Below are 26600 nucleotides of genomic sequence, written 5' to 3'. Positions count from 1 at the left end.
GAGAAACCGTTAAGCTGTCCAGGATTAGCCAACCTTATCTCCTAACTAACTTTGATAGTCCTGCTGTCAAAGCTTACATTTGGTCCTCATTCTTTTCCCCGGACCATCATAGAATCCTCCACCCTGTTCTAGCTGCCTCTTGTTTGCCTTCCTTTCCTACATTCTGCACCAGAGAGACTTCCTTAAGGCCAAAATAATTTGGGAGAACTGCATATTATATCCATTTCAGACACTGGTTCTGTTGAGACGCTATGAGAGGCTGCCATGATTTAGGCTTCCCTTCTTTCCTGCATCATCATCTGCCACTTCCTCCCCCTGCAGGCTTGCTTACTCCCTGAGGGCACTGCTTGTTGTCACCAAGCCTTTGCCCGTGCTGGCTGCTCTAACTCCGGCAGATACTGTTTCTTCTCATAACGCAGCTCTGCACGGTCACATTGCAGCAAAATCAAGTTGCTTCTTACTCTGTGCCATCCCAGAAGGCTTCCTCCTCTTACCTCCATCCTGGCACTGAAGGCCCTATGTGCTGAGCCTTCACACTGTAAGTTCTGTGAGGCAGACATGCCCAGTGCCTGGCACCTGATAGTCAACACCACACACCAGTCACACAAGGACGTGCAATAGGAGTGTGAGTTCCAGTCAGTGTGGTCCTGGGATGATGCTGGGTATGGGCTGGGAGGGAGCAGCAAGCAGCATGGTGGATAGGGCAACAAGCCTTATAGCTGCTTTGTGGTAATGGCTTGTCTGTTCATTGTTTGCAGATTAGTTTTTAAAGGCATGTCTATATCGCGCCCAAATGCTGTGATCGGAAAGTGTCGCATGATCCGCCACTCAAGAGACAAGAAAAATGAACCTAATCCTCAGAGGTGTGTTGGACATTTACTTGTCTTCCTCCTCCTCCCCCCTTTGGGGTGGGGAATGCTGCAGGATGCAGAGAGCTCTATGCCTCAAGCGGAGATGTTGGTCCCTGGGGCAGGAGTGGAGTAGGAGGAAAGTGGGGGGGATGAAGCACATTTAATGGCTGCTTTTTAAGATTTTATATCATCACCTTGCTCTTTTTTTCTTTGTAGGTTTGACCGAATTGCACACACAAAGGAGACAATGTTTTCTGATGGTCTGAACTCACTCACCTACCAGGTGTTGAACATAGAGAGATACCCGTTATATACCAAAATCACAGTGGACATCGGGACACCGAGCTAGCATTTTGATACACTAAGAAGAGACCTGAAAACAGCCAGGGACCTCTGCTGTGTGTCCTTGCTGCTCTGCTGGGCTGGTCCCTCTCATTTTTATTAATCTGAGTGACCGGTCCTCTTTGCTCATCACTCAGATGCCTTCCAGATGACCAGGACAAGTGGGACAGTTTGCCCCCACGTTGACTCAGCATGTGACTTCTTAAGCTCTCCAAGGTATTCATCAGTATAGAAGCCGCCAGCCTTTTGGGGAATTTTGACATGTTTATTGTCACCCCAGAGTCAGAACTGGATACAGCCCAAAGTTTGCTAACTGTGGGGACTCATTCCCAGTGATGGAACTGATACATTGTTGTGAAATAGGTCATATTTTTGCTTTAAATTGTGGTGTTCTTATTGCATCATGAAAAATTGGAGAGTGCTGCTGAAATCTGATTGCTGTGATATTTTTTGGTTGTCATATTTTAACAGAAAAAAATAATTTTGACCATTCTCATTTTATGTCCTTCCTCCCACACACCTTCTTTTGGTGGTATGCAACTATTACAATCACTGTGTGTGTGTGTGTGTGTGTGTGTGTGTGTGTCTTCTTGGGCCTTTTGTTCTTTAAGGTGTGAATTCCAAGGCATCTTTAGCCATCAGAGCAGAAGCCTTGGGCGTTCTCACATTTGGTGGCTTGTCTCCAGATTGTCTGATTTCTGAATGTAAAGATTTTTTTAAATATAGCAGTTTGTAGTATTTTAAAGAAAGAATGAATCGAATTCTAATTATGATCTAGCTTGATTTTATGTTGATCCAAATTTGCATAGCTGTCTAGTATTAAGTCCTGACCATTTATTTTTCTGGGCATGTTATGTAAACTTGAATTTCGTATGTATTTTTATTGTGGTGTTTTCAGTGTGGGAGAGGGGATTGAGCATTTTTAAGGGCAAAAAAAAAAATAATAATGTATGCTGTAGTGGCCACAATTGGGCCTCTGATTTAGCTGGCAGGCCAGGTTTTCTGAAAAGCAAAATCATCTTCAGGTCCCTTGACTGGGCAAGGCCTCCCTGTCAGCATTATCCTGCCAGACCTCAGCCAGAGAGACCTGGGAGACCGACGCTTCTAAACTCCCCACCCCCTCACTCTCCCCAGGTGGGCAGGGTGGAGGGAACCTCAGCTCCCTCAGATGGAGCCCTCTGGGCATCTGGCTGTGGGGTTGTGAGTAGCAGCAATCAGGTTGTTTTCTAGCCCATAGCCTCCCCACGTGGAGCAAACCTCCATGTGGCAGGGCCACCACTCTGGGAGGCTCTGCCTGCCCTGTTCCCTGGCCTATCTGGCATTCCCACCTCCCTTCCCTTCCTTCCTCTCTTGCCCTTCCTTTCTCCTTCTTCCTTCCTGTCCTCCCTACCTTTTTTTTTCCCCCTTTACCTCTTTTCTGTTCCCTAAAACTTGCCTGTGTCACTCAGGGTCACAGATTATTCGTTCTCCAATATGACTGTGCCTTTTAATTAGAGATCTAGAAGTTTAGCTGAACTCACATTCTGACTCCCTCCCAAGACCCGTGGTGCCTAAAGCCTCCCATTTCCCCTCAGGTTTTCAGCAGGTGCTCCCACCCCAGTGAGGTTGACTCACAGGGGTGCCTTTCACAAACCCACCTCTGGGAGACATGTAGCCTCCTAGGGTGAGATGGTGTGAGACACGTCCTACTACTGAGCACCTTGCCAGATCCAGCGTGGGCTGAGGTGCTGAGATTCTGCTGCCTGATCCCAGGGGCGAGCCCTTCACGTGTGGCAACCACAGCCCTCCTGGCACCTGCCTTTGGTGTGGAAGCTGAGCTGGTGCCCAGCCCTATCTTATCTGTGCCTTTATCCCATTGAGAATCTCAAATAGTAACTTGATTCTTTTCGCACAAGCCTTTGTATTGGTTAAAAATGATTTTCCACTGCAGAAGCATTTGGGCTAATGCCAAGAGTATTCCTCTGTCAGTTCCTTGCTCCTTTGTAAGAATGTTATTTACTAGGAATGATTGCACTAAGAGGGCATTTTGGGAAGTGCAAAGAATGAGGCCTCTCTTTCTTCCTTAGATCCCGACTTTTCCAAAGTGCCTTAGAAGAAAGGAGACAAATGCCCTGAGTGGTAACATCCTTGTTGCTTACTTTCAAAATAAAATTCTGCCCCTTCTTTTTCTTTCTTTTTTTCCCCCTGTACATTTTTGCTCATGCCAAGTATGTGATTCATTCTCCTCACCAAGGAAAACATGGCTTTACCTGTTCCCTTCCTTTGCTGACCTTCCAGTGCTCTCACGGGGCCCAGCTGGGCCCAGGACATAGCCAAGGCACAGTCAGGTCTGGGCATTTGCCTAGTCCATAAGATGCTGTGGGACTTGCTTCCTCACTACAGATTCTAGGGCTGAGGGCTCAGGGAGCATCGCCTTCACCTGGAGTCATGACCATGACGTTATCATATGCTGTGCCTTTCTCTGCTTCTGTCCATCCCGTGTGAAGTGACCTTTCAGGAAGATTGGAGGGCAGAGGTAACACAGGCAGTGAGGGAAATGCTGCACTGGCCCTCAGCCTGGACAGGATCTCTGCTGACACAGGGCTGGGTATGGGTGCTCCACACACCCAGGAGACAGCTTTCATGTCCTAGAGACCTGTTGTGCTATGTATTTTAGTTTTCCGTGTATGCAAACATATTTTGATCATTGTCTGACCTTTGTGTTCAAAACAGGACTGTATTTTTGCGTTAAAAATTCAGTAATATAACATGAATAAATGGCCCTATCTTTGTAACTGCAAGTGCTTTTTCTTCTGATTTAAGGAGTTTGGGCTCTCTTAGAGCTGGGGCTGCCTGCTGGGAGGAGCTGAGGAAAGCAGAGACCTGTCTCATCAGCAATCCGTCCACTCCTCGTTCAAGGGGTGTGTCCTGGCTGCAGGGAGGGATAGAGGGCTACTTTTGAGGCTTAAAAGAAATGATATATCTGGGGCCAGCAGTTGGTGTAATGGCTATATCGCTGGATTCCCATGTAGTTGCCCATGGTTCGAGTCCCAGATCCAGTGGCTTAAACTCATAGCGGGCGCGTGTACGTGCCCAAGATCCCGAGAGGAGAATGGAAGAGAAGGGATTGCGACGTGGCCATCTCCCCGGGGAGTGATTTTTCGCTTTCTGTCTCTGTCTCTGTCTTTTTGGCGAGTACACGTGCTCTATAGCAAAAACCTCTCCCCCCCCCAAAAAAAAGATAAATCTAAAACAATGCCTGCCGCTGTGTAGTTGTGTAGTATCCAGTGCCATTTCACAGTAGGAATTCTCCCTGGCAGTTCCCTGGTCACATTCTGCCATTTTCAACAAAGTTCAGGATTTTTAAGATACAGATCTCAGATCCTTTTGTATAAGGCATTTGCAGTGTAACTTAAATGGTGTTGTTCAAAATAAGGTTTCTTGGAAGCCCCAGGAAATTTCTTCAGACGCTCTGAGGACTCTTAGGTGTCACCCCAGTTTGTGAGGCAGCAAGTGCTGCAGGTACCTCCCTCTCCTCCGTGGTGGTCCTGTCAGGATCAGCAGCCCCTTATGTGCTGGTCGGGTTGAGGACACCAGTGTGCAGGAGAGGACACCCCTGCTGGCCAGGCGTAGAGAGAGCTGCAGGCCCTGCTCGGGGAGCTATGCATATGGGGGCCAGGTGGGAAATGGGGCAAGAAGGGCAGCCCCTTGTGGCCACCCCAGGGCCATCTGACTTACTTCATTCATTGTGTGACTGCTGGAGGGACTTCTGGTGACCGTGGGCCTGAATAGGGGTGGCCTGCATTAAGATGTGACTTTTACACCGGACGACTCTGGTCCTTTGGACAAAGTGCTGCCTTACAGACTTTGACGAAAAGCCAGTGTTTTTTTTTCTTCTCTTCTTCCACACTTCACCACTGATGCTGTAAGTGGGGATTTCTCCCCACCCACAAGCAGTTCTCCGGTCGACACCAGCTTGGTGTCCTACCATTTAACTCAATTCCATCCCTATCCACCTGGAGCTTGAGTCAGATCCCACGGGTTAAGTAAGGGCTCAGTCCCCCCAAGACTGCCACGACCTCAGATGCCAGTCATAAGTAGTAGGTTGTGACCCATACTTCTGACAGCTATATAAATTAGGGTTCCTGCAACCCCTTCGCTAGGTTAGATGAATTTGCTAGGACTCTTGGAAACACTTACTTAGGTTTACTGGTTTATTATAAAGGATATTACAAAGGATACAGATGGGGACCAGCAGATGGCACAATGGCTACGTTGTTGGACTCACACGTAGTGGACCGCGGTTCAAGACCCGGACCCCGTGGCTTAAACTCACACCTGGCACATGTGTGTGTATGTGCCCAAGATCCCAATAGGAGAATGGAGGAGAAGGGATTGCGGTGTGACCATCCCCCATGGGGGGTGATTTTTTGCTTTCTGTCTCTCTGTCTTTCTGGTGAGTGCATGCACCCTATAGCAAAAAAACTATAAAAACAAAAACAAAAAACAAAGGACACAGATGAAAAAATGCATAGGACAAGCCATGTGGGAAGGGAAGGGGCACTTCTATGTCTTCTCTGGTAGGCTACCCTCCTCGTGTCTGGTAGACACCTCCTCGTGTTCCACTGTCCAGGAGCTCATCTGAACACAGGTCATTGAAAGCTGTAAGGTCTAGGTTAAATGAATGAATGAAAAGTAAGTTCACCTTTCCCTTCCCAAAGGCATACGTAGCTACACAGATGTGTGACGGCTCAGAAAACAATACCCCAAAGTATGGCATCTTTTGACATGCTGCGTACTTTCGGCAAAAGGACGTTGGGAGGCCTCAGAAGCAGTCTTAGAACCAAGATCGTTCTGACCTGTTCTTGCCCTCCTGCATCTTATCCCTTACTTGACCCCAAAGTGAAGTTATAGAAACGAATATTTCTCCCCAAAGTGAGTTACAGAAACTAAAACGTTTTCCCAAAGCCAGTCATAAAAACTAGTATTATTACTCTAACCTTCCCTTGCCTTTCTGTGTAGGAGCTAGCCGAAACGAAATTCTCTGAATGCTGCTTCTAGAGAGGTCCTGCCCATCACTGGGAGGAAGGAGTGCGACATGGAGAGATCAGGAAGGGTAGGAACAGACAGGCCTTGCAGGGGTTATACCCTGTTGCCCAATGATATTGCTACATGGTGGCTGTTCTTCATCAAACCTAAGCATAACGTGGAATTTTCCTTGTAGCTTTGGGTCATTTCCAAAGGCTCCCATGTCATGTAGAACCTTAATTAAATACATTAGTTATGCTTTTCTCTTGTTACCTTATCTTTTGTATGGGAGTGTCAGTTGTGATACTTTACACGGATGACTTTTCTATTCCTATACATGCATACGAGCTAACATGAATAACACACCTGGATGAGTCTATGAGAAACCAGAATGCCTAAGTTCAAATCTTGCCACCACAGGACCAGTTAAGGCACTGGACTCCCATATGGCTGGCCATGGTTCAAGTCTTGCATCTGGATCTCGTGGCTTACTTCCTCACTTTCTCTCTCTCTCTCTCTTTCTCTCTCTGGTGAGTATATCTGTCTTATAGCAAATTTAAAAATAATAATAAATTGAAAAATGAAATATTTTTTTTAAAGAGACATTGTTGCTGTAGGGTGTGTGTGCTCGCTGGAGAGACAAAGAGACAGAAAGTGAGAAATCACTCCCCTGGGGGGATGGCCACACCACAATCCTTTCTCCTCTACTTTCCTCTTGGGATTCTGAGTGTGCATACACATGTATCTGGCAGATTTCAAGTCACCAAGTTCAGGATTTGAACTGCTGTCAACCATGTGGGAATTCATCATCTTAACCACTACACCATTTGCTGGCCCCAACTAAATTCTTAAAAAAATAAAAAATCCTACCACTGGCTCTTAGATGTTCTGTGACCTTGAACAAATGACTTGATTTCTCAGTGCCTCTGTTTCCTGATCTGGGAGTAATAGTAGTACCTATTTCATAGGGTGGCTATAAAGATTCATATAAAGCACTTAGGACATGCCTGGCTCATAATAATAAACATTAGAAGTGTTATAATCACTTGTTAAATATTTGCTTTATTCTTGATAGAGCAAGCACTGCATGCATGTGAGAGTGAGGGTGGGCATCTTCCACAGGGTCTGGTCATGCCATCATCCCCTTCCTTCAGTCCTTTAGCCCTTAGGGTCTTGGGCACTCGTCCTGTGCCCAGTGTGTTTCAGGCTGACTAGGCTGAAATTTGAATTGTCATTGCCATGTGGAATTCTGCTTCTCTTGAGCAGTGTGCTACTGTTCTGTGGAACTAGCCCAGCACTTCTTACATTTTTAAAAACGTGAGCACGTGCTGACATGTACATACAGACTGCCATGTACAAATTCCACAGATATAGGTGCACACCCCCAAGAGCTAGGATCTTCCTTTTCCCTCTTCTAGGGCACAGGTGGGAACCTCTGGAGACACCCAGGATCTCACCAGTGGCCTTTCTGTCCACCTGAGGGAAGGTGTTTGGAATGGCAGCCTTGGGGAAGGTGAGGACAACTTGAACCCTCCTAGTAGGTGCTAAGGAACCAGGAAGGGAGGTAGATCAGAGGAAGGGGCCCAAGGACATGATCCTGGCCATGCCATTTCTTCCAGCAAGCTCTGTCCTGGTCTCCCCCTCCACACAGGATCCAGAACCAAGTCTAGGCCAGGCAGAACCTAGTTATGCAAGCCGGTGGATGGGCACCAGGTCTCCTGTTCACAGCCTCTATCCCATGGGAGATGGTGACCTGGATGCCAAATATCTGGCCTACAGATGGCCTTTGGAGTCAGGGATATGGTGGCCAGGGAGGTAGGGTCCTGGAGGTGCCTGAGTGGAGACTCCCCAGTAAGGAGTGGTTGCTGCTCTTGTCAGAGGCAAGCGGTGTGTGGGGAGGGCGAGGGAATGAGAAGATGACCACATTCTAGGTTTTGCCAAGGTTCTGCCACATCCCCAGGACCCCCCTCCCCCGCCTTTCTCTCAGAAGGTGGGAGTTCTTTCATTCCTAGGGGCTAGTTTCTTTTTAAAACTGGGACTTCTTACCCTGTCAGAAAGGAAATGAGGTTTGTCTGGCTGAGCTGGTATGCCAGACAAGCCTCATTTCCTTCTTTGGCAGAGTCCCCGGGCAGGGAACCAGGGAACGTGGCTGCTGCCTGCGTCTGAGCTTCAGGACCTGTCCCCAGCATGTGAGGGAAAGGAATCTGAAGTGCATGGTTGCCACGGGGTGACAGGGTCAATGGACCGGAAACCAGAGGAACGTGGCACTCCAAGGACATCCACATTTCAGCAGGGATACATGTCAGGGCCACAGTAGGGGAGGCAGGGCACGAGGATGTCATGGTGTATTTGGAGAGTAGGTTCCAGGTCACCAGGCAGGGGGCCTGGGAAGATGGCCAGTGAGAAGTCATAACAATGATAATTACCTCTAGTTCTCTCTGACTTCCCACTTGCTGTGACTCTGGGCAGGTTGTTTCCACTCTCTGGGCCCAACCTTTTGCTTTATAACTTGCTCTCAGAATCCACCTTGGTTTCCCTATAGCCCAGCAGGTTGCATAGTGGTTAAGGTGCTGGATACCCTCATGGCCAACTGGTTCAAGTCCCAGACCTGGCAGCTTAAAACTTAACACTGAGGAGGGGAGGACCAGCAGTTAGCATAATGGCTATGTCACTGAACTCCTATGTAGTTGACTGCAGTTCGAGTCCTGGACCCGGTGGCTTAAACTCACGCTAGGCACATGTGCGTGTGTGCCCAAGATCCCGAGAGGAGACTGGAGGAGAAGGGATTGTGGCGTGGCCATCCCCCCTGGGGGGTGATTTCTCGCTTTCTGTCTCTCTGTCTCTCTGTGTCTTTCTGGCAAGTGCACGCTCCCTATAGCCAAAAAAAAAAAAAAAAAGAAAACTCTCAAAAAATATTTTTAATAAAAAAAATAATAACTGAACATTGGGTGTATGTGCATGCGTGCACACAAACCCTATAGCAAAAAATATCTCTCTAAAAAGATAATAAAAATAATAAATAAAATTAAGTAAATCATTCTTTTTAAAATATGTAAATGATAAAATTTATGTTATGTAAATTTTACCACAACTGAAAAAAATATAAGGCTCCCTGTGGCCAAAGCTTCACCTGGCCTATTCCACTCTGGAGGTGGTAGAAGATGGCGTCAGTCCTGGTGTCCACATGAAAATCTGAGAGTAAGATGAGCTGGCCATGTGGTACGTGCCACCTGAGGACTGGAAGATCATGGGTGTTCAGCGCGGTGGCTGAATCCAGTTGGCACTCTGCGCTAGTTTCCTGGCTTTTCAGTTGCCACCTTTCCACAAGATAGTCTCTCCCCTAGGGAAGGCTAGGCTGTGACAGAGCTATGATGCACAATTATTCCTTAGCTGAGTTGGGCTGGGGAGCAGAGGGTGAGGCCCAGACTCCCGGGATGTCACACTGGAGAGTAAGAAGGCACTCATTCTCACTTGGTCCCCTCTTGGTATTGGCAGAGCTTTTTAAAGAAAGAAATGAATGGGGCCAGATGGGGGCACAGTGACAGAACTCTACCCTCTCTGCAAGGCAGACCCACAGGGAAAGCTTCTGGACCAGGTGCATGTGTGTCATGGTTTGGAGCTGGCTGAGGGTGGGGTGGATCACAGTGTCAAAATCCTGTTGAGGATATTTCCTCTCTTTTGCTCATAGAAGAAATAAACTGAAAAACAAAATAAAAAATTAATTGTGGAAAAAAAGAAAAGAAAATGAAATGCTAACCAATGACATGGTGATTAAGGCGCTGGATCCCACATGCCAGCAGCGTGGTTCTAGTCCCAGGTCCAGAGGCTTAAAAAACATGCTAGGCACATGTGCATGTGTGCTCAAAGTCCCAGGAGAAGAATGGAGGAGAAGAGACTGCAGTGTGACCCTCTCCCCTGGGAGGTGAGGGGTTGATTTATCACTTTATCTCTCTTTTACTCCTCCTCTCTCTGGTGAGTGCAGGCACCTTCTAGCACAATTTAAAAAAAAAAAAAAAAAGCAAAAGAAATGACAAGCTGGAGCTGGATTACACCTAGGATAAAAACTGGGAAAGTTCTCTTAGATTGGTTCTGTCTAAATGGGGAAGAGGGTCCCAGGTATCAGTTCTGTGTTAGACCCCAGGGTCTGGCAGGTGGGCAGCACATTCCGGTGGGATGGGACTACTACTTGGTGTTGGCACAAGAGCCAGCAGCTGGGTGGCAACCTTTCTGGGAGTGGACTGCAGAGAGATCGCTCTTACTAGTGGACCTACCCTTGGACTCTGCAAATCAGCTCCTAGGATTTCATGCCAAGAAAACATCAAACCCATGCTCCAAGATGTAAGTGCACAATGTTTATTGTAGTGCTGCTTGAAGCCCTGGAAAATGGGAAGCCACATCAACAGGGGACTGGGCTAAGTAAAATGAGGTACATCCAAACAATTAAGTACTGAGCAACCATTGAGAATGATAAAGTGGATCTATATTTATCGATTAGAAAGAGGTCTAAGGGAAAAAAGCAAATTACAGAATGATACTTCCATGTATGGCAGGAAAATGTATAAATAATTTAGTGCAAAAATTACTCTGTGATTGTTTGTAGGAGCAGATGCATGAGCAGAAAATTGAAACCGATGTTCTCTTTGTCCAAACTGGGGCCAGGCCTCTGTTCTGGGTGCCTCATGGAGGAACAATAACCAGAGGGCTGAAGCCTTTGTAAGGAGTGTTGGTCCCAATGAGAGAACTAGCTGGGGATGAAGGTGAGGGGGACTTCTAGCAATTTTGTCAAATTTAGAAAAAAAAAAATGGTAGCATATTTTGCTCTTCTTTCCTGAGTGCAATTGGACATTCATGCCTTTACACGTGTATAATAAAAACACTAAAGAACAGAAAGGATGGAGCGAGGAGAGAGCCCTGTGCTCTGGCTCTGGAGAGGCAGGACGGGCCTTAGGTGCCTATTGGGGGTGGTGAGGAATGGGAGCCCGGGAGGAAGCGACAGGGACCCTGATGCTGGTGGATCTTTCAGCCTGGAATCAGCAGCCCTGCGGCTGAAGGAGGCCCTGACATCTGGATTTTGACACAGACCCGAACCTGGAGCTGTTGGAGACTCATTTCCGGGCCAGATGTGAAGGCGGACAATCAGCTTGTACGTCTGGACCCGGTCCTTGCCTGGGAGGCGTGTGCCAGGCTGTGTCAGCAGGAGGGCATGCCTCTATGCCTCTGCCCTTGAGTCCTCTCTGGTGGGGAGGCCAAGTGCTGTGTGCCCACTCTACCCCCGTCCCCCCCCTCCTGCTCAGTGCTGTGGAACCTGGCCAGCAAGAGCTTTCTGCATGAAGAGCCTTGGACAAGGTGGGTCACTGGAGTTCATCCAGCCAGGGTCCTTGGGCCGTCGGTGGGGCCCACAGAGTGCTCCGTGTCTGTGAAGGTGTCCCTGTTGCTGTGGCTGCAGTGATTTTGGTCTCTCCTAATACAGTAGCACAAGAGACAGGCCAGCTCGCAGGCTGCAGCTCTCTGTCTCCTGGCTCTGCCAAAGACAGGCCTTGAGAGAGAGAGAGAGAGAGAGAGAGAGAGAGAGGTGGACTCGTGAACAGTTGTGTAAGTGTAACCCCTCATTTAGTTCACCCCTGGTGAGCACACTCTACACTCTCCCATCGGCTCTGCATGGTTCATTACAATAACCCCCCTCATGGGAAACTTAGGCTCAAGGAGGTCATATGACTTGCACAAAGTCACCTAGAATGAGTGCCTGACCCAGAACTCTCAAGTCCTGGTCCAACTCCCAATCCAGCCTCACACTCCCTCCCTCCATAACCCAGCTGGAGGCTGGAGACATAGTGGTGCTTTACCCCAGCCAGGGAAGTTGTGGCCCTCATGTAGAACCTGGCCTCAGCATTGTAGGGAGAAGTGCAGCCTAGACTCGGAGCTGGACCCAAGAGCATCTCTAGAGTGAGATTGTATGTGTTGTCTTATTCTCCTTTTCCAGTTTAGAGGACTTGGGAACCTGTTGAGCATGGCAGTGGCAGCTCCCTATACCAGGGGCATCGGCGTGGCCTCCGTCTGGGAGACATACATAAATTGTTAACACTAAAATTGTCCACAAAGATGCAAGGGACTGAGGACCCATGTGGACATGAAGAACTGGGACTGTTTTCAGCAGCAACCAGTCCTTGGTCCTCAGACAACATAGCTCCTTCATCCCATGGACCTGTCCCTGCCCTGAGCCAGCACCTGCTGTCCAGGGGGGCTCAGTGCAGTATCTGTCCCGAGGCCTTGGGAATCCAGAATGCTGGTAGAGACAGAGGCAGCTCTGCTGTGGTCTGGACCTTGCTCCACTCTCTCTGTTACTTCTGGGCACCTCTCATCCCACACCATGTACCCTCTCCCCAAAGGAGGGCCAGTGCCACGCAATTCCTGAAACCTGCATCTTCTCAGCCCAAGGCATTTTCCTAAGTGAAGCCAGGGGCTGTGGTTTATTCTGATGATTCATGACTTTTAGGCAAGCTGAACCGAGAGCTTTATAAAAGCAGGCCTTGGTTGAACTTCATCAACTCCAGACCCAATGGTTTGTTTCGTGTGGTTTATCCTCTATAGACGCTGACCTAGCCACAATGAAACCATAAACTGAGGAGAGAAGAATTCATGCTGAGGACAGGAGAAATCTCCCCCATGACAAATTTGTCTGTTGAGCAAGGCGCCCCAGATGCTGACCCAGGCCGTTCCTACCAGCTCCATGTGCTCTGTATCTGACTGGGACACAGTGTGTCTCTCACAGGCCCTGGGCATGGCCACGTGGGTTAGGCTGACAGACCGCGGTCCTCTCCCTGTCTTGGCCCTACCCTATCTTGCAGGTTTACTGCCCATAACCTCTAGGACTGTTCCAAGGCTTTTCTCATGGGAAAGGACCTGTCAGACCCTGCCCTGGCCCCTCTCCCACCCAGACATGAGGACATACCCTAGCACACTGCTGGAGATGTCTCATTTTGGGGAGGTGGGGGTATATAGAGGGAGCTGAGAGACCAGGACTGACTCCCAGGTGACCAAGGCCGAATCATTTCTCTCTGGCTCCTGGAACCTACGTGGGAGCTGTGAGGGCCCTTCAGAGCTGCCTGCTTTTGGTTCTAAGAAAACTCTCGGGAGTGTTTTTGACTTCCATTCCTCCAGCCCCCCTGCCTATTTAAAGTTGCTGCTGGAGTGACTAAGACAGGACTCCCATCCTTCTCTCAGGCCTCAAGGCCAGAGACAAAGATCTGCTTTGTCAATCCAAGAAACCAGGGAAGGGAGGGAGGGAGGAAGAGCAGCCCCTGGCAGTTCTGAGGGACCTCTAGGACCATGGCTGGAGTCCAAAGGGAAGCAGGCCTTTGCCTTAAGTTTTCCTGGAAGGCCCTCCTGCTTTTCTTTCTTCAGTCTGCTTTACCCCACTGGGCTGAAGCTGCAAAAACACAAAGTTCAGCCTACAAAGTGAACCATAAAATGTGTCCCTAGAGTTTCTGATGGCCTAGCTCCTGCTTGAGGCAGACCCTCAGGGAACCTCAGAGCATCAGCCTCTTAGTGTCCTCTGGAAGACCCCAGCCTCAAGCACCCAGGCTGAAAGTTCAGCGTCCTGCTCAGTGCCCCTGTGTGCAGGCAGTCAGAAGTCCACCGTTTTCCAAGGGGACTCAGAGCCAGCTGCAGCTTTGTGGCAGAGGAGGAGGAACCACCAGGGGCTTTAGGCCTAAGGCCCAAGGCTCCCCTGTGTCCCCACAAGCCAGTAATTCTCTCAGTGGCCACAGCCTCTCCCTCAGGTACTCACAGCACTTCTTGGCTTGCAAAGCACTTCACAGACTTGTGGGCTTGTTGCTCATGACCATGTTGGGAAGTGACAGGGCAGTTGGCAGAATGTAAAGGGTTGGGCTTTTTACATTTGTGTTCAAAGACCTGGTTTTACCACATAGCCATTGTGGGACATACTATTTGTATGTCTTTTTTCCATACAAATATCCAATTAGCCCAGGATCACTTATTGAAAAGTCTGTGGGCCTTGGGCCAGCAGGTGGCATGGAGGTTAAGGAGGCTAAATCTCACATAGTCAACTTTGCTGTTCAAGTCCTGGACCCAGTGGCTGAAAAATCATGCCAGAATGTGTCTATGCATTTCCAATATCCTTAGAGGAGAGTGGAGGAGAAGGGATTGAAGTGTGGCCATCCCCCCAAAGGGCCATCTCTCATTCCCCACCCCCTCTCTCTTTGGAGAGCACAGGCACCCTACAGCAAAAAGAACTATTAAAAAAAAAAAAGGCTACCATCCTTTCCCCACTGTTCTGCAGCCACTTTTGTTGTGATGCTTGCGTCCATACCTGACAAGGTCTGTTTCTGGACTCTATTCTAGTTTATTGCTCTAGTCATTTATCCTGTGACACTAACATGCTATGTTAGTGTATTTTCTTAAAGAGTTTTATTCTTGCATTTCTGTATGAACTTTATAATCAGCTTGTTAAGACCCACCAAAAAAAAGAGAGAGAGAGAGAAAATACCACTACCACCACTCCATTTGTTGAGATTTTGATGATGAATCTATGAATCACTACGGGGATACTTGCTATCTTTAAAATATTGAGTGTTCAATCTATAAACAGTATATAATCCTTTCTTGGTTTAGATCTTTAATTTCTTCATGAGGGTCTTGTATCTCCACATTATTTTTTAGATATTTGATGTATCTATACTATTAGTTTTTTAAATTTGTTTTTCTTTTGTTGCTGCTATATATAAACAATTTTTATATATTAACTTCACATTCGGTAGTCTTGATAATTAATGCTAATAACTTTCTATATAGTCTTTAGGATTTTCGATAGATACTGTTCTATCTTCTTTAAATGATGTTTTTCCTTCGTAATCCCTTTAGCTTTTCTTTCTTTCTTTATCTTTAGTTTTTTTCCACACAGCATGTGCACTCACTAGAAAGAGATAGAGAGAGGGAAAGTGAGAAATCACCCCCCACGGAGGATGGCCATGCCACAGTTCCTTCTCCTCCATTTTCCTTTCAGAATTTTGGGCACGCATGCACATATGCCTAGCGTGGTTTTTAGGCCACTGTATCTGGGATTGGAGCTGTGGAGTCAGTTATCTGGCATCTTTATGTGGCATCTTAGCCACCACACCACTTGTTGGCCCTAATATATTTTAAAATTTGAACTTTTTTTTCCATTTATGTTTAGTATAATTATTAGTATAGTTCAGTCCAAATTTATGACATGTTTTCTATTTGTCTCACATGCTCTATATTCCTTTTTCCCTTCCTTTCTTGCCTTCTCTTGGATTTATTATGTATTTTAAACTTTTCCACTTTTTCCACCTATTGCCTTGGAAATTAATTGCTTATTTGTTTTTCTTTTGGTGGTACTACAGGGTTTAACATATCTACCCTTGACCTTTTCTGTTTTGTTTTGTTTTGTTTTGTTTTTTTTCTATAACAAACACCCTGGGGGGTAATTTCTCGCTTTCTGTCTCTCTGCCTCTCTCTGTCTCTCTGGCAAGCACATGCACCCTGTAGCAAAAACCTCTCAAAAAAAAAAAAAAAAAGAACATTTTTTAGTGTGGATCAATTAGTTGCAGATGATTCATTTTTTTGTTCACTCAAAAAAAAATCTTTATTTCACCTTCTTTCATTTTTGACAAACTTTTTAGAAGGGAAAGCTTCAAGCATGCAAATGTAAAGAGACTAGGAAAATGAACTGCTATACCCATTATTTAACTCGACTATTTCATCACCTACCCAACTTGTTTCACTCAGTCCCCATCCAGGCTCAGATTATTTTGAATCCCCGACACTGTTATATTTCCTCTGCAAATACTCTAGTGTCTATCATTAAGAGATAAGTACTCTTTTAGAACACAAACAAGAAAATTTAAAACAAGGAAATCAGTTCCCTTCATATAAAACATTCAATCTGTGTTTAAATTCTTCCATTTGTTTCTTACATTTTTTTCTCCCTTGACGAAGGAGAGAGAAGAAAGCAGAGAGAGGTATATTTGACAGTATCTTGCCATATTACAATCCTCCTGCCCTAGTTTCCCAATTACCTAGGATTACAAGCATGCCTAGTGTGTTCAAGTTTGCCTGGGAACTAAATCCAGGCCTTCCATGGAGCCTCTAGCCTCCCAAGCAGTGGCACTATTTGTACATCATCCTGGCTGGGCCAGTTGCTTGTGTATTTACTTACAGTTTAAAAGTGTATTTTTTATTAGAATTCTACTTTTCTTATTGAAGGATATAGTCACTTAAAATAGAATTTGAATGTGGCAGTTATTTTCTTTCAACACTTAGAAAAATATAACTTCATGGGCCAGCACATGACGTGGTAGTTAAGGCACTCCCACGTGTCTGACTACAGTTCCAGTCCTGGACCCAGCCACTAGTTTTCTCACTCTCTCTCTCTCTCTCTTGCTGTCTCTCTCTGGAGAGTACACATGCCCTACAGAAAATTAAAAGATAATAATATATAAATTAATAAACTTAAACATATGTAACTCCATTGTCTAATGATTTTCATTATGTCTGATGAGAAGTCATACATCTCACTCTGCTCTTTCTTTCTTTCTTTTTCTTTCTTTTTTTTTTTTTTTTTGAGAGATTTTTGCTACAGGGCATCTGTGCTTGCTGGAAAGATGGAGAGAGACAGAGGAACAGAAAGCAAGAAATCACACTCCGCTGAGGGGGCAGTGGTGGTAGGGAATGGCCGTGCCACAATCCCTTCATTCTCCTCTCGGGATTTTGGGCATGCACACACATGTGCATGGCACGAGTTTCAAGTTGCTGGGTTCTAAACTCAAACCTCAGTCAATGACATGAGAGTTCAGCTCCTTAACCACTATGCCAACTGCTGGCCCCAATTGTTGGTTTTTCTTTTAAATTTTTTTCTTTGTTTATCAGGGTATATGTGTGTGCATGTGTAAGAATGAGAGAAGAAAGAAGAAAGAGGATAAGCACTTTCTGCAAAGTCTGCTTATGAAATGATCCCCTCCCTCCAGACTTTCAGTCAGCTTGGGTACTCATGTATGTGCCTGGCAGATTTCAGGAGGTCTGGGCGACATAGCCATTACGCTAACTGCTGGTTCCCTCTTTGTTACTGATTTTGAGCAGCTTCACTATGATATGGCCAGTTGTAGATTTCTTTTTATTTATCTGATTTGGATTTCTGAGACTTCCTGATCTCACTCTTGTGTCTTATTGAAACTTGAATTATACATAGTTGGAACTTCTTGTCATACCCTTTATGAATTGTTTCTTCTCTTCTGTATTTTCCATACTTTTGTCTCTTTGCAGTTATTTCTGGTTATTTCTAACTTGTTTTTCAATTCACTAATTCTCTCTTTAGTTTGTTACATCAACTGGTAAAACCTACCCATGATTTCTTTATATTAATTATTGTATTTTTGTTCTTTTTTGTTGTTGTTCTATAGGGTACATACCCTCACCAGAGTGTCTGAAAAAGATAGAAATGTGAGCAAGCACCCCCACCCCCGGAGGGGATGACCATGCCACAATCCCTTCTTTTCCACTCTCTTCTCAGGATTTTGGGCAAATGTGCATATGTGACCTACATGTTTTTCAAGCTGCTGGATCTGGGACTTGAATTTTGCAGTTTGCCATATGGGCTCCAGCCACCTTAACCACCATGCCATCTGGCTGGCCCTGCTCTTAAATTTCATTTAGATACTTTTTATTGTCCCCACTCTGTTGAAATTCTCTATCTTGCCTATGAACATGGTAGTCATAGTTACTTTAAAGTCTGCTTGTTATACTTCCGATCTTTGGAGCCCCTGTGGAGTTATTTCTATTGTCTGTTAGTTGTGTTAGTTTTCATTTGAGGGGTATTATCTCTTTATATATTCTATTTGCAAAACACAATATAAAAAATTGTTTACAGCAAAGCTACCCTGTGGCCTGGTAGTTAAGGAAGGTGGATCCCACTTGGCCAACCATACACTTTGAGTCCCAGACCTGGTGGCTTGAAAAACAAGCGGGGGCTTGACATGCCCAAAATCCCAAAGGAGGGAGAAGGGATTGTGGCCTGGACCTTGGTGGCTTGAAACACACTGGGTGCTTGTGTGTGTGTATGTGTCCAAAATGGTGAAATTCTGGAGGGCACTTTCTCCTCTCCCTCCCTCTGCTTCTCTGGCGAGTGCACACACCTTCTAGAGAAGAAAAAAAAAAAAAAAAGAGAGTGAGAGATACCGGAGTGTGTGTGCATACTGATGGGAATGCTTATGCTGGTGTCTGTATTTCCCATCCCAGTGATAAACATATTTCTTACAGTAAATTAACAAGTTAGCTTTCTGTGTCTGCCTCATAGTGGTGCTTTAATTAGCATGAGTCAGAGTCTGTGGGCTTAGCTTTGGCCGGTCTGTCTTATCACATCCACACTCACTTCCATTTTTTTTCTATTTTCACTCCTGTGTCATCCTTGGCCCCAGACCAAGCCCCCTTCCCCTCTTACATAATCTGATGCTCCTAGGTGAGCTTCCTGTCATTGGGGTTGCCTTTTTCCAGCCCCTTCTACATGAGGCTACCAGAGCCATTCCTATTTATTATGCAGGTGTTGGGAACTCTAAAGTGGAAATTTAAACATATCACTGTCCCATGAAGTAACACCTCTTGGCCCCCCATTTTCTTCTGGCCAAAGCCTTAGTTTCCAATGTCTTTTCAGCCCCACTCCTCTCACCCTTGACCTCACTCCTTGTCAAGCTGCTGTGTGGGGGTAAGGCTAGCCTGCTGGGAAAGCCATACTTGTGACGGGGAAGGCAGAGACTCCAACTGTTCGAACTTCTCTGCTCAGCCTGGCCCAGTTGTCCCAGTGGCACCCCGTGGCTGGGCAAGCTCCGTTCCCCTTGGCTGGGAGCCCCAGGGACAGCATTTGAGCCAGAATTTCAGTTCCAGGGAGACAAAGGTAGGGCAGACATCCTGAATGGTGCGCCAGGGTTGATCTGTGCCAGGACCTTTGTTTCTAACTTGGGAGAGGCTTTGCCTTTCTGTCCTTTTTCTAAGAACTGCAGATATGCCACGTGGGCACCACAGTGGCCAGAGTCAACAAGAAAAACAATACCCGGGGGAAAATCTTACTTCGTTAAATCTCAGGATTGTGCATAGGGGTGTGTGCATCTAGGTTTCCGTGTCTGTCACCAGATTAGATGCATGTGTTTCTGTGTGCGTATTTCAGACCTGCGTATGTGTGCGTCTCATGTCTCTGGGGATGTACCTCTCTGTGTTGTCCACTGGGAAGGGGAAGAGGGAGGGTCTGTACTGTCCCATATCCATAAACTTGTGTAAGCCTGCCTATGCTGTGCTCTTGGATCTATCTGCATGGATGCCTGTATTGTGTCTGGATACATGTGATAGGTTCATGTGTGTTTCTGTGCTAGCATTTCCCTTCACTCTGCTTCAGCTACTCCCTCTTGGGGTCATGTTCTGAGTCATTAATAAGAAAAGCTCTACCGCAGCCTCAAACTCTGTGGTTTCAGGCTCCGACATGCCTGTTTTCTCTAGTTGTCTCTTACTCTGACTCTTGCCAAACCTGTCCTCCTCGTTGAGGCCTCCGGCCTTTGTGACTCCCCATCCCCTTCAGCCTTGACCTCCAGGTGATTTGCTTCAACAGCTTTCTCCTTGTTGCTCTCAGTGCCCTAGCCTCCTCCCGCTATGCCACACCCAGCTGCTTCCCAGCAGAGCCTCGCTGGAGAAAGATAATACACAGCGAGATGGGTGGATTCACTCGAAATTCATCACCTGTAACCACAGCTTGGATTCCTCCCCGTGACACAAAGTGCTTCCGACTAACATTTACAGGAATTCCTTTGCCAGCTGCACCCTTTCCCCACCCCTAGTGCTGTGTTTAATCTCCACCCAAGGACCTCGCCTCACACCACCTCACAAAAAAACCTAAGGTTAGTGGGTGTGGACTTTCTCCATTTCCTGCTCCCCTACCTCCAATGTCTGTTGCTGTATCCATTCTTTTTTTTTTTTTTTTAAAGTTTATTTACTGGGCCAGCCCCATAGCCTAATGGTTAAAGGAGCAGGACCCCATCTGGCTGACTAGGGTTCAAATCCTAGTCCAGGTGGCTTGAAAACACACTGAACATGTGCATGCATGCCTAGAATCCTGATATGGTGGAGAAATAGAAGAAAAAAAGACTTTTGATATGACCAGGCCCCTCTGGGGAGTTTTCTCTCTCTCATATGCCTTCTGGCAAACACACAGAAACACACACACACACACAACAAACAAAAACAGTAGGACCAGCAAACGACATAATGGTTAGGTCGCTGGACTCCCATGTAGTAGACTGCAGTTTGAGTCCCACATCCGGAGACTTAAAACTCACACCCACCAGTAGCATGTGCGTGCATGCCCAAGATCCCAAGAGGAAAATGGAGGAGAAGGGATTGTGGTGTGGCCATTCCTGTGGGGGTTGATTTCTCAGTTTCTGTCTCTCTGTCTCTCTCAGTGTCTCCTGCAAACACACACACCCTATAGCAAAATCTCTCTAAAAAACAAACAAACAAAACACTTAAGAAAAGAAAGAGTCCCTATTACAGAGTTTTTGAGAGAAAGAAAGGCATTCTGAAACCCAGGTAGTGCTCTGGCTGGCTCTCACCTCTTCTCTGGACATTCTTTTCACTGCAGCCCAGCTTTGCCTTCTTCCCAGCCATGAACAGAGAGTGACCACTCTTAACTCCTCAGCATATTGGGCCAGTCAAAACCAGAATATTTTGGTCCCAGCATGTTCAGGAAAGTCTCCTGACTTGAACCGGTAACCTTTCCATGTGGGATTGTCTTGCAGAGTGTCACATTTTATTGCTGCACTACAGTCTGGCTCCCAGGTCCTAATTCCCCCCCTTTTTTTTTCTTCTACAGGGCATGTATGCTCACCAGAGAGACAGAGAGAGGGATAGTAGAAAGTGCCCCCCATGGGGCATGGTCACACTGCAATTCTTTCTTCTCTTTTCCTCCCTCTTTTTAAGATTTTGAGTATGCAGGCAAATGTGTTGGCATTTTTCTCTGGCTGCAAGGTCTAGTACTTGAACTGCTGGGTTGGCCATGTGGAATCTGGTTGTCTTAACCAGCAGGCTACAGAGCCAACCTCTAGGTCTGAATTCTTAAACTTTTTTTTTTTTTTTTCTTTTTGCGTTTGCCAGAGAGACAGAGAGAGAGAGAGAGAGAGAGAGAAAGTGAGGAACTACCCTCTAAGGGGATGGCCACACCACAATGGCTCCTCCTCCCTAGGTCCTAATTCTTGATACCCAGGAGAGAGGCTCCAATCAGCTTACCTTTTATCAGAGTCCACCACTGGGCTTTTCAGGTGTGGTAGAACGAGAACTACCTGGTGAAATGTGGCTATTGGCCACCAACCCCTGGGGTTGATTAAAACACCACAGTGAGAAAGGAGAACTGTAAACTTGCCAGATAACCCTATAAACTGTCCATTGCAATTGAAGATGGAGAATCTCAGGCTGCTCTACAAGTAGAGATAACATGGGAATGAGGCTGCAACCTTCCCCCCATCTATTTAAAGGAAAGCCATGTATTCCAGGTGTACAGTTGAAAACTATTCTGTGCCCTAGGGTCCCTGGTTGTTGTAGGAAAGCAGTCTGGGCAAGGAGATCAGAGACGCCTTTGAAGGAAAAGGGCAAGAGGAGGAAATCTGTAGGGAAGGTACAGGAAGTTAGGGAAAGTACAGGAAGTGGCTGGGGCTTGCTGTGGCCCAGCCCTCTGGATTCTGTTTGCACAGATCCCAGATCAAAGTTGTGCTAAGGGAAGCTTTTGCAAACCACAAGTGCTAGCAAGTCATGGCCGGGGGAATGGCATCCTATCTAAGTACCAGCCTTGTGTGAGGAACCCTTTCTGGGTAAATAAAGGAGGTGCTGGCCATATACTCCATAGTGGCTTCATGCCACAGAGGCTGAACTGGCCATCAGGACATAGATAGGGATTCCATGGGTCAAGACCAAGTGGAAGGCTGCAGGAGGAGCTGCACAGGAGCACAGTACGAGCCCATCTGTGAGAGTAGCATTGCACTAAAGGGAGCATTCTCCTTCACTCCAAAATTGACTGCTTATAGACTTTATTTTCAATTACAGTATTTACTTTTATATTTTGTTAAGAAATGTAAATAACAGGAGGGCTTTGACTTCTTAATATTGGGTTGTTGGAAAAGTTATGACACATTTTTCTACGCAAAAATGCATCATGGGATCAGCAGATGGCATAATGGTTATGGCACTAGACTCCCACGTAATTGACCACAGTTCGAATCTCTGACTCAGTGGCTTAAAACTCACATTGGGCGTGTGAGTGTGTCCTGAAGATCCTGAGAGGAGAATGGAGCAGGGATTGCAGCATGGCCATCTCCCCTGGCAGCGTGGTTTCTTGCTTTCTGTCTTTGTTTCTCTGGTGAGTGCATGCACCCTTTAGCAAAAATCTCTCTTAAAAAATGCATCATAACTTTTCTGACAACCCAATAATAGTAGTAGTAATAGCAAACTCTAATTCAGTGCTTACTATATGCCAGGCATTATTTTAAGTGTCTTATAAATCTTTTTCTCTATTTATGATAGAGCATGTATGTGCACATATGAGAGAGAGTGAGAGAGAAAGAGATAAGCATCCTCCAAGGGTCTGGTCACACCGTGGTCCTTTTCTTCCACTCCTCGAATCCACTTGTGCATGCTGGGCATGTTGCAACCTGACCTGGCCAGGGATTTGAACTACCATCACCATGTGAGATTTGGTGTCTCGAGAGCAACACATTGCCACTGCACCACAGAGTCAGCCTTTTTCAAAGTGTTTCATATGTATGAATTCATTTCATTCTCATGGTTTTGAAGTAGGCACCATCATGACCTTTATTTTGTAAATGAGGACACTAAAGCACAGAGAAGTTAAGCAACTTCCCTAAAGTCATACAGCTGGTAAATGAAATAGTTGGGATTCCAACCCAGACAATCTATGACCTTAACCATTCTCAGCAGTGTTGCTTTCACTGCATTTGGTGTGTAGTGCTTAAGCTCTTCTGTAAGCAAGAAAGGTGAAGCTCAAGGCTCCTCTCTCCAGCGTGCCTCCATTAATACCACTCAGCATATCTCAGATGCCTCCCCGGTACTCACCGACTTTCCTCTCATCCGCTCAGTATCTTTGCTCTCTCTTAGCTAAAGCTGCTCCCCACAACTTGGAACCTCTAAGCTCCTGCTCTCAAGTGCCTTTGTCACCACACGTTTTTGTGGTCACAATTGTGGGGCAGAGAGAAAAACTGAATGGCTCAACTCTTTTTATTATTATTATTAAAGGTTTTTTTTTTTTTTTTTTGCCTTAGGCCACGTGCCTTCACCAGAGAGAAACAGAGACAGTGAGAGGGAAAGTGAGAAATCACCCTCCAGTGGCAGATGGCTCTACTGCAACCCCTTCTCCTCCATTCCCCTCCTTAGATTCTGGGCATGCACGCACATGCACCCAGCAAGATTTTTAAAATCAGTCAATCCCCACTGGATCTGGGACTTGAATCATGATCAGCCATGTGGGAGTCCAGGACCGTAACCACCTTGCCACCTACTGGCCATCGACTCATCTTTTTGAGCCAGTTCATGTTGTAAAATGCCGACCAGTCTACGGTTCATCTCCCCTTGGGTCTGGTGTCGAGATCCAGCCCAATCAGCTGATTCTGAGGTGGGAATCAGAATGTGGTAGAAAACATAACTGCCTACAGCTGCCCTTTTAGGCAGCGCTGTGGGCAAGGTGGTTTCTTTAGAAGGCGCCTCTATGATAGGGATGTGTGGCTCAGTGTAGCTAGGTCCTGTCCAAGCAGCATGTCCTTAAGCTACAACTATTTCCTGCCTCCCAAGTCAGACTCATTTTCTCATCCTCCTGGAAAGACACCTTTACACCTTTCAGCTCTGCTTCTTTCCATTGCCATGAGCCTGGGCACAACCTGCTTGGCTAGTCCACTGAGAATACCATTTACAGCTATTAATCTGGATGTTGGTCAAAGAAGGAGAAGACAGAATTCAGTAGAACTGGGTTTTTCCAAGTGTGGGACTCCTCACTGTGAGATTTCAGGGGGACTTTCCAGTTCTCTCTACCTTCTTGTCTGTGTGATGGGCATTTTCAGTGCCCCCATCAGCCTCACAGACCAGACCACGCAGACACCAGCTCTATCGCCTCTTCTGTTTTAGACAGTCTGAGATTGTGTTTGGATGCTCAGGAAAGTGATCCCTTCTCAGCACCAGAAGCGCATGTGTGTGCTCAGGACAACCCTGATATTTCTTTCCCCTTATCAGTGGTGGCTTCAGCTTGACAATGCACTTACGTTGCTGCCTTGGCCAATATATTAGTTGAAGTGGGAGGGACTTCTGGGAAAGGTTCTTTGTCCCTGATTAAAAACAAAAAATATTGATCCATGAGGAGAAATTGCCCTTTTGGCTCTGGGGAAAAGGCCACATTGCAATCTCTGAAGGGAACAGGCGTGTTCTTTTGGAGTTACAGGAAAGTGTATTTTGTTTCAAGAACACGTGGCATTTATCCATGTAGGCATACAAGAGAGATGGAGATCCTTTGCCAGAAATGATGCAGGGGTGGGGGCAGCAGATGGCATAGTGGTTACGTCGCCAGACTCCCACATGGCCAACCACAGTTCAAGTCCTGGACCCAGCACGTGTGTGTGTGCGCTCAAGATCCTGGGAGGAGAATGGAGAAGGGACTGTGGTGTGGCCATCCCCTCTGGGGGGGGTGGTGAATTTCTCACTTTCCTTCTCACTGTCTGTGTCTCTCTTTCTCTCTGGGGAGCCCATGCACCTTAAGGCAAAACCTCTCAGAAAAAAAAAAAAAAAAGGCAGTTAAGTTTAAAAAGGAAAGAGTAAAAAGGAGTAGATTGAGTTAGAAGACTTCCAAGTCACATCTGGCCTTGAGCAGGTAGAACTGTGTGATAAATTTTCTTGAAACTTTTCCTTATTCCTTTTACTGTTGTATAAAACTAGTCTAGTTAAAAAGAAAGAAAAGCCAACCTTTTGCCCCATTTGACATTGAGCTTTTTTAATTAATAATTTTTATTATTATAAAAATTGTTACAATATGATTTTTAGTACATTAATACAATGCGTAATGATTTAATCAGGATAATTAGCATAGCCATCTCAACTATTTGTAACATTATGTACAGTGAGTTGTTGATAACTACATTCTCCCCTCTGTATTAATTAATTTATTTTTAATTTAATTTGCCAGAGGGTGCTTGTGCTTACCTGAGAAAGGGGGGAGAAGACAGAAGAAAAGAAAGAACATTTCTCCCCCTCCCCCATGAGAGATGGTACATGCCACAATCTCTTCGTCATCTCTCCCTTCTTTCAGGATTTTGGACACACACCCACACATGCACATGCTGGGATGTTTTAAAGCTGCCAAGTCCAGGACTCTAACTGCGAAGTTGGTCAGGTGGGATCCAGTTGCCTTAACCACCTGTCACTGGCGCCCTCACTGTATTTTATCTTATGTACGTATGTATGTATTTTTTACTTTTTTTGTTACAGGGCATGTGCAGTCACCAGAGACAAGGGGGGGGGGGGAAAGAGAGAGAGAGAGAGGGAGAGAGAGAAAGTGAGAAATCACCTCCTTGTGGGGATGGCCATGCCACAATCCCTCCGCTCCAGCCTCTCAGGATTTGAGGCACACATGCCCACATACCAAGCCTGATTTTCAAGCTGCTGGGACTTGGCTATTTAGAATCTAGTAACCTTAACCATTATGCCACTAGCTGGCCCAGCTTCCACTGTATTTTATAATGCTAGACTTTTTCCCTTCTATCCATTTGCAATTTTGTTTCCATTAATCCACACCCCTCTATTTTCCCTTTCTCCACCCCTTCCTAGCATCCAGCAATCATTCTACATCCCTCTACTTCCATGAAGCCATTTTCTTCAATATTCAGATATTAGGGAAAAGGTGTGGCATTTCTTCTTCTGTACCTAGCTTATGGTACTCAAATACAGACCCTGCCTTCCTCTTCTTTTGCCCACAGGACCAAAGATTTCTCCCTGTCCACCTTCTTTATTGGCCAGCTAAGACACTCGCAGGCTGTGTTTACAATGGTAGTGTCCCGTGCGTATCCTGCCCTCTGCTGGATTGAAGGAGATGGACTGCAGACAAGCCTGGAAAGAGCCAACTTTCCAGAAAAGAGGAGTGATCTGGAGACCAGATTTCCCTCAGGGTCACTGGAGGCCATTTCTTCTATTTTTTTTTTTTAAGAATTATTTTATTTAACTTTATTTATTATTATTATCATTGTTATTTTCCAGTTTGATCAGAGAGAGACAGAGAGAGAGAGAGAGAGAGAGAAGAAGTGAGAAAGCAAGCCACCAGGTCCGAGACTTGAACCATGATCA

At 46.1% G+C, this 26600-nt stretch overlaps 1 protein-coding gene across 1 annotated transcript in view; it reads left to right on the top strand.

The window, feature by feature from the left end:
• The window catches only part of B4GALT1 (beta-1,4-galactosyltransferase 1), a 71853-nt gene extending 68523 nt beyond the window's left edge, over positions 1 to 3330 (top strand). The window contains exons 5-6 of the mRNA XM_006143231.3: positions 759 to 863; positions 1068 to 3330. Coding sequence (XP_006143293.2) covers positions 759 to 863; positions 1068 to 1200 — 238 coding nt within the window. The 3' untranslated portion in view covers positions 1201 to 3330. The remainder of the gene's footprint in view (positions 1 to 758; positions 864 to 1067) is intronic.
• Positions 3331 to 26600: the final 23270 nt, after the last annotated feature.

This window comes from Tupaia chinensis, unplaced genomic scaffold (assembly GCF_000334495.1).
Source record: "Tupaia chinensis unplaced genomic scaffold, TupChi_1.0 Scaffold000093_1, whole genome shotgun sequence".
Taxonomy (NCBI): Eukaryota; Metazoa; Chordata; class Mammalia; order Scandentia; family Tupaiidae; genus Tupaia; species Tupaia belangeri.
Note: the sequence above shows the minus strand (reverse complement) of the source record. Positions and strands in the feature narration are given on the sequence as shown.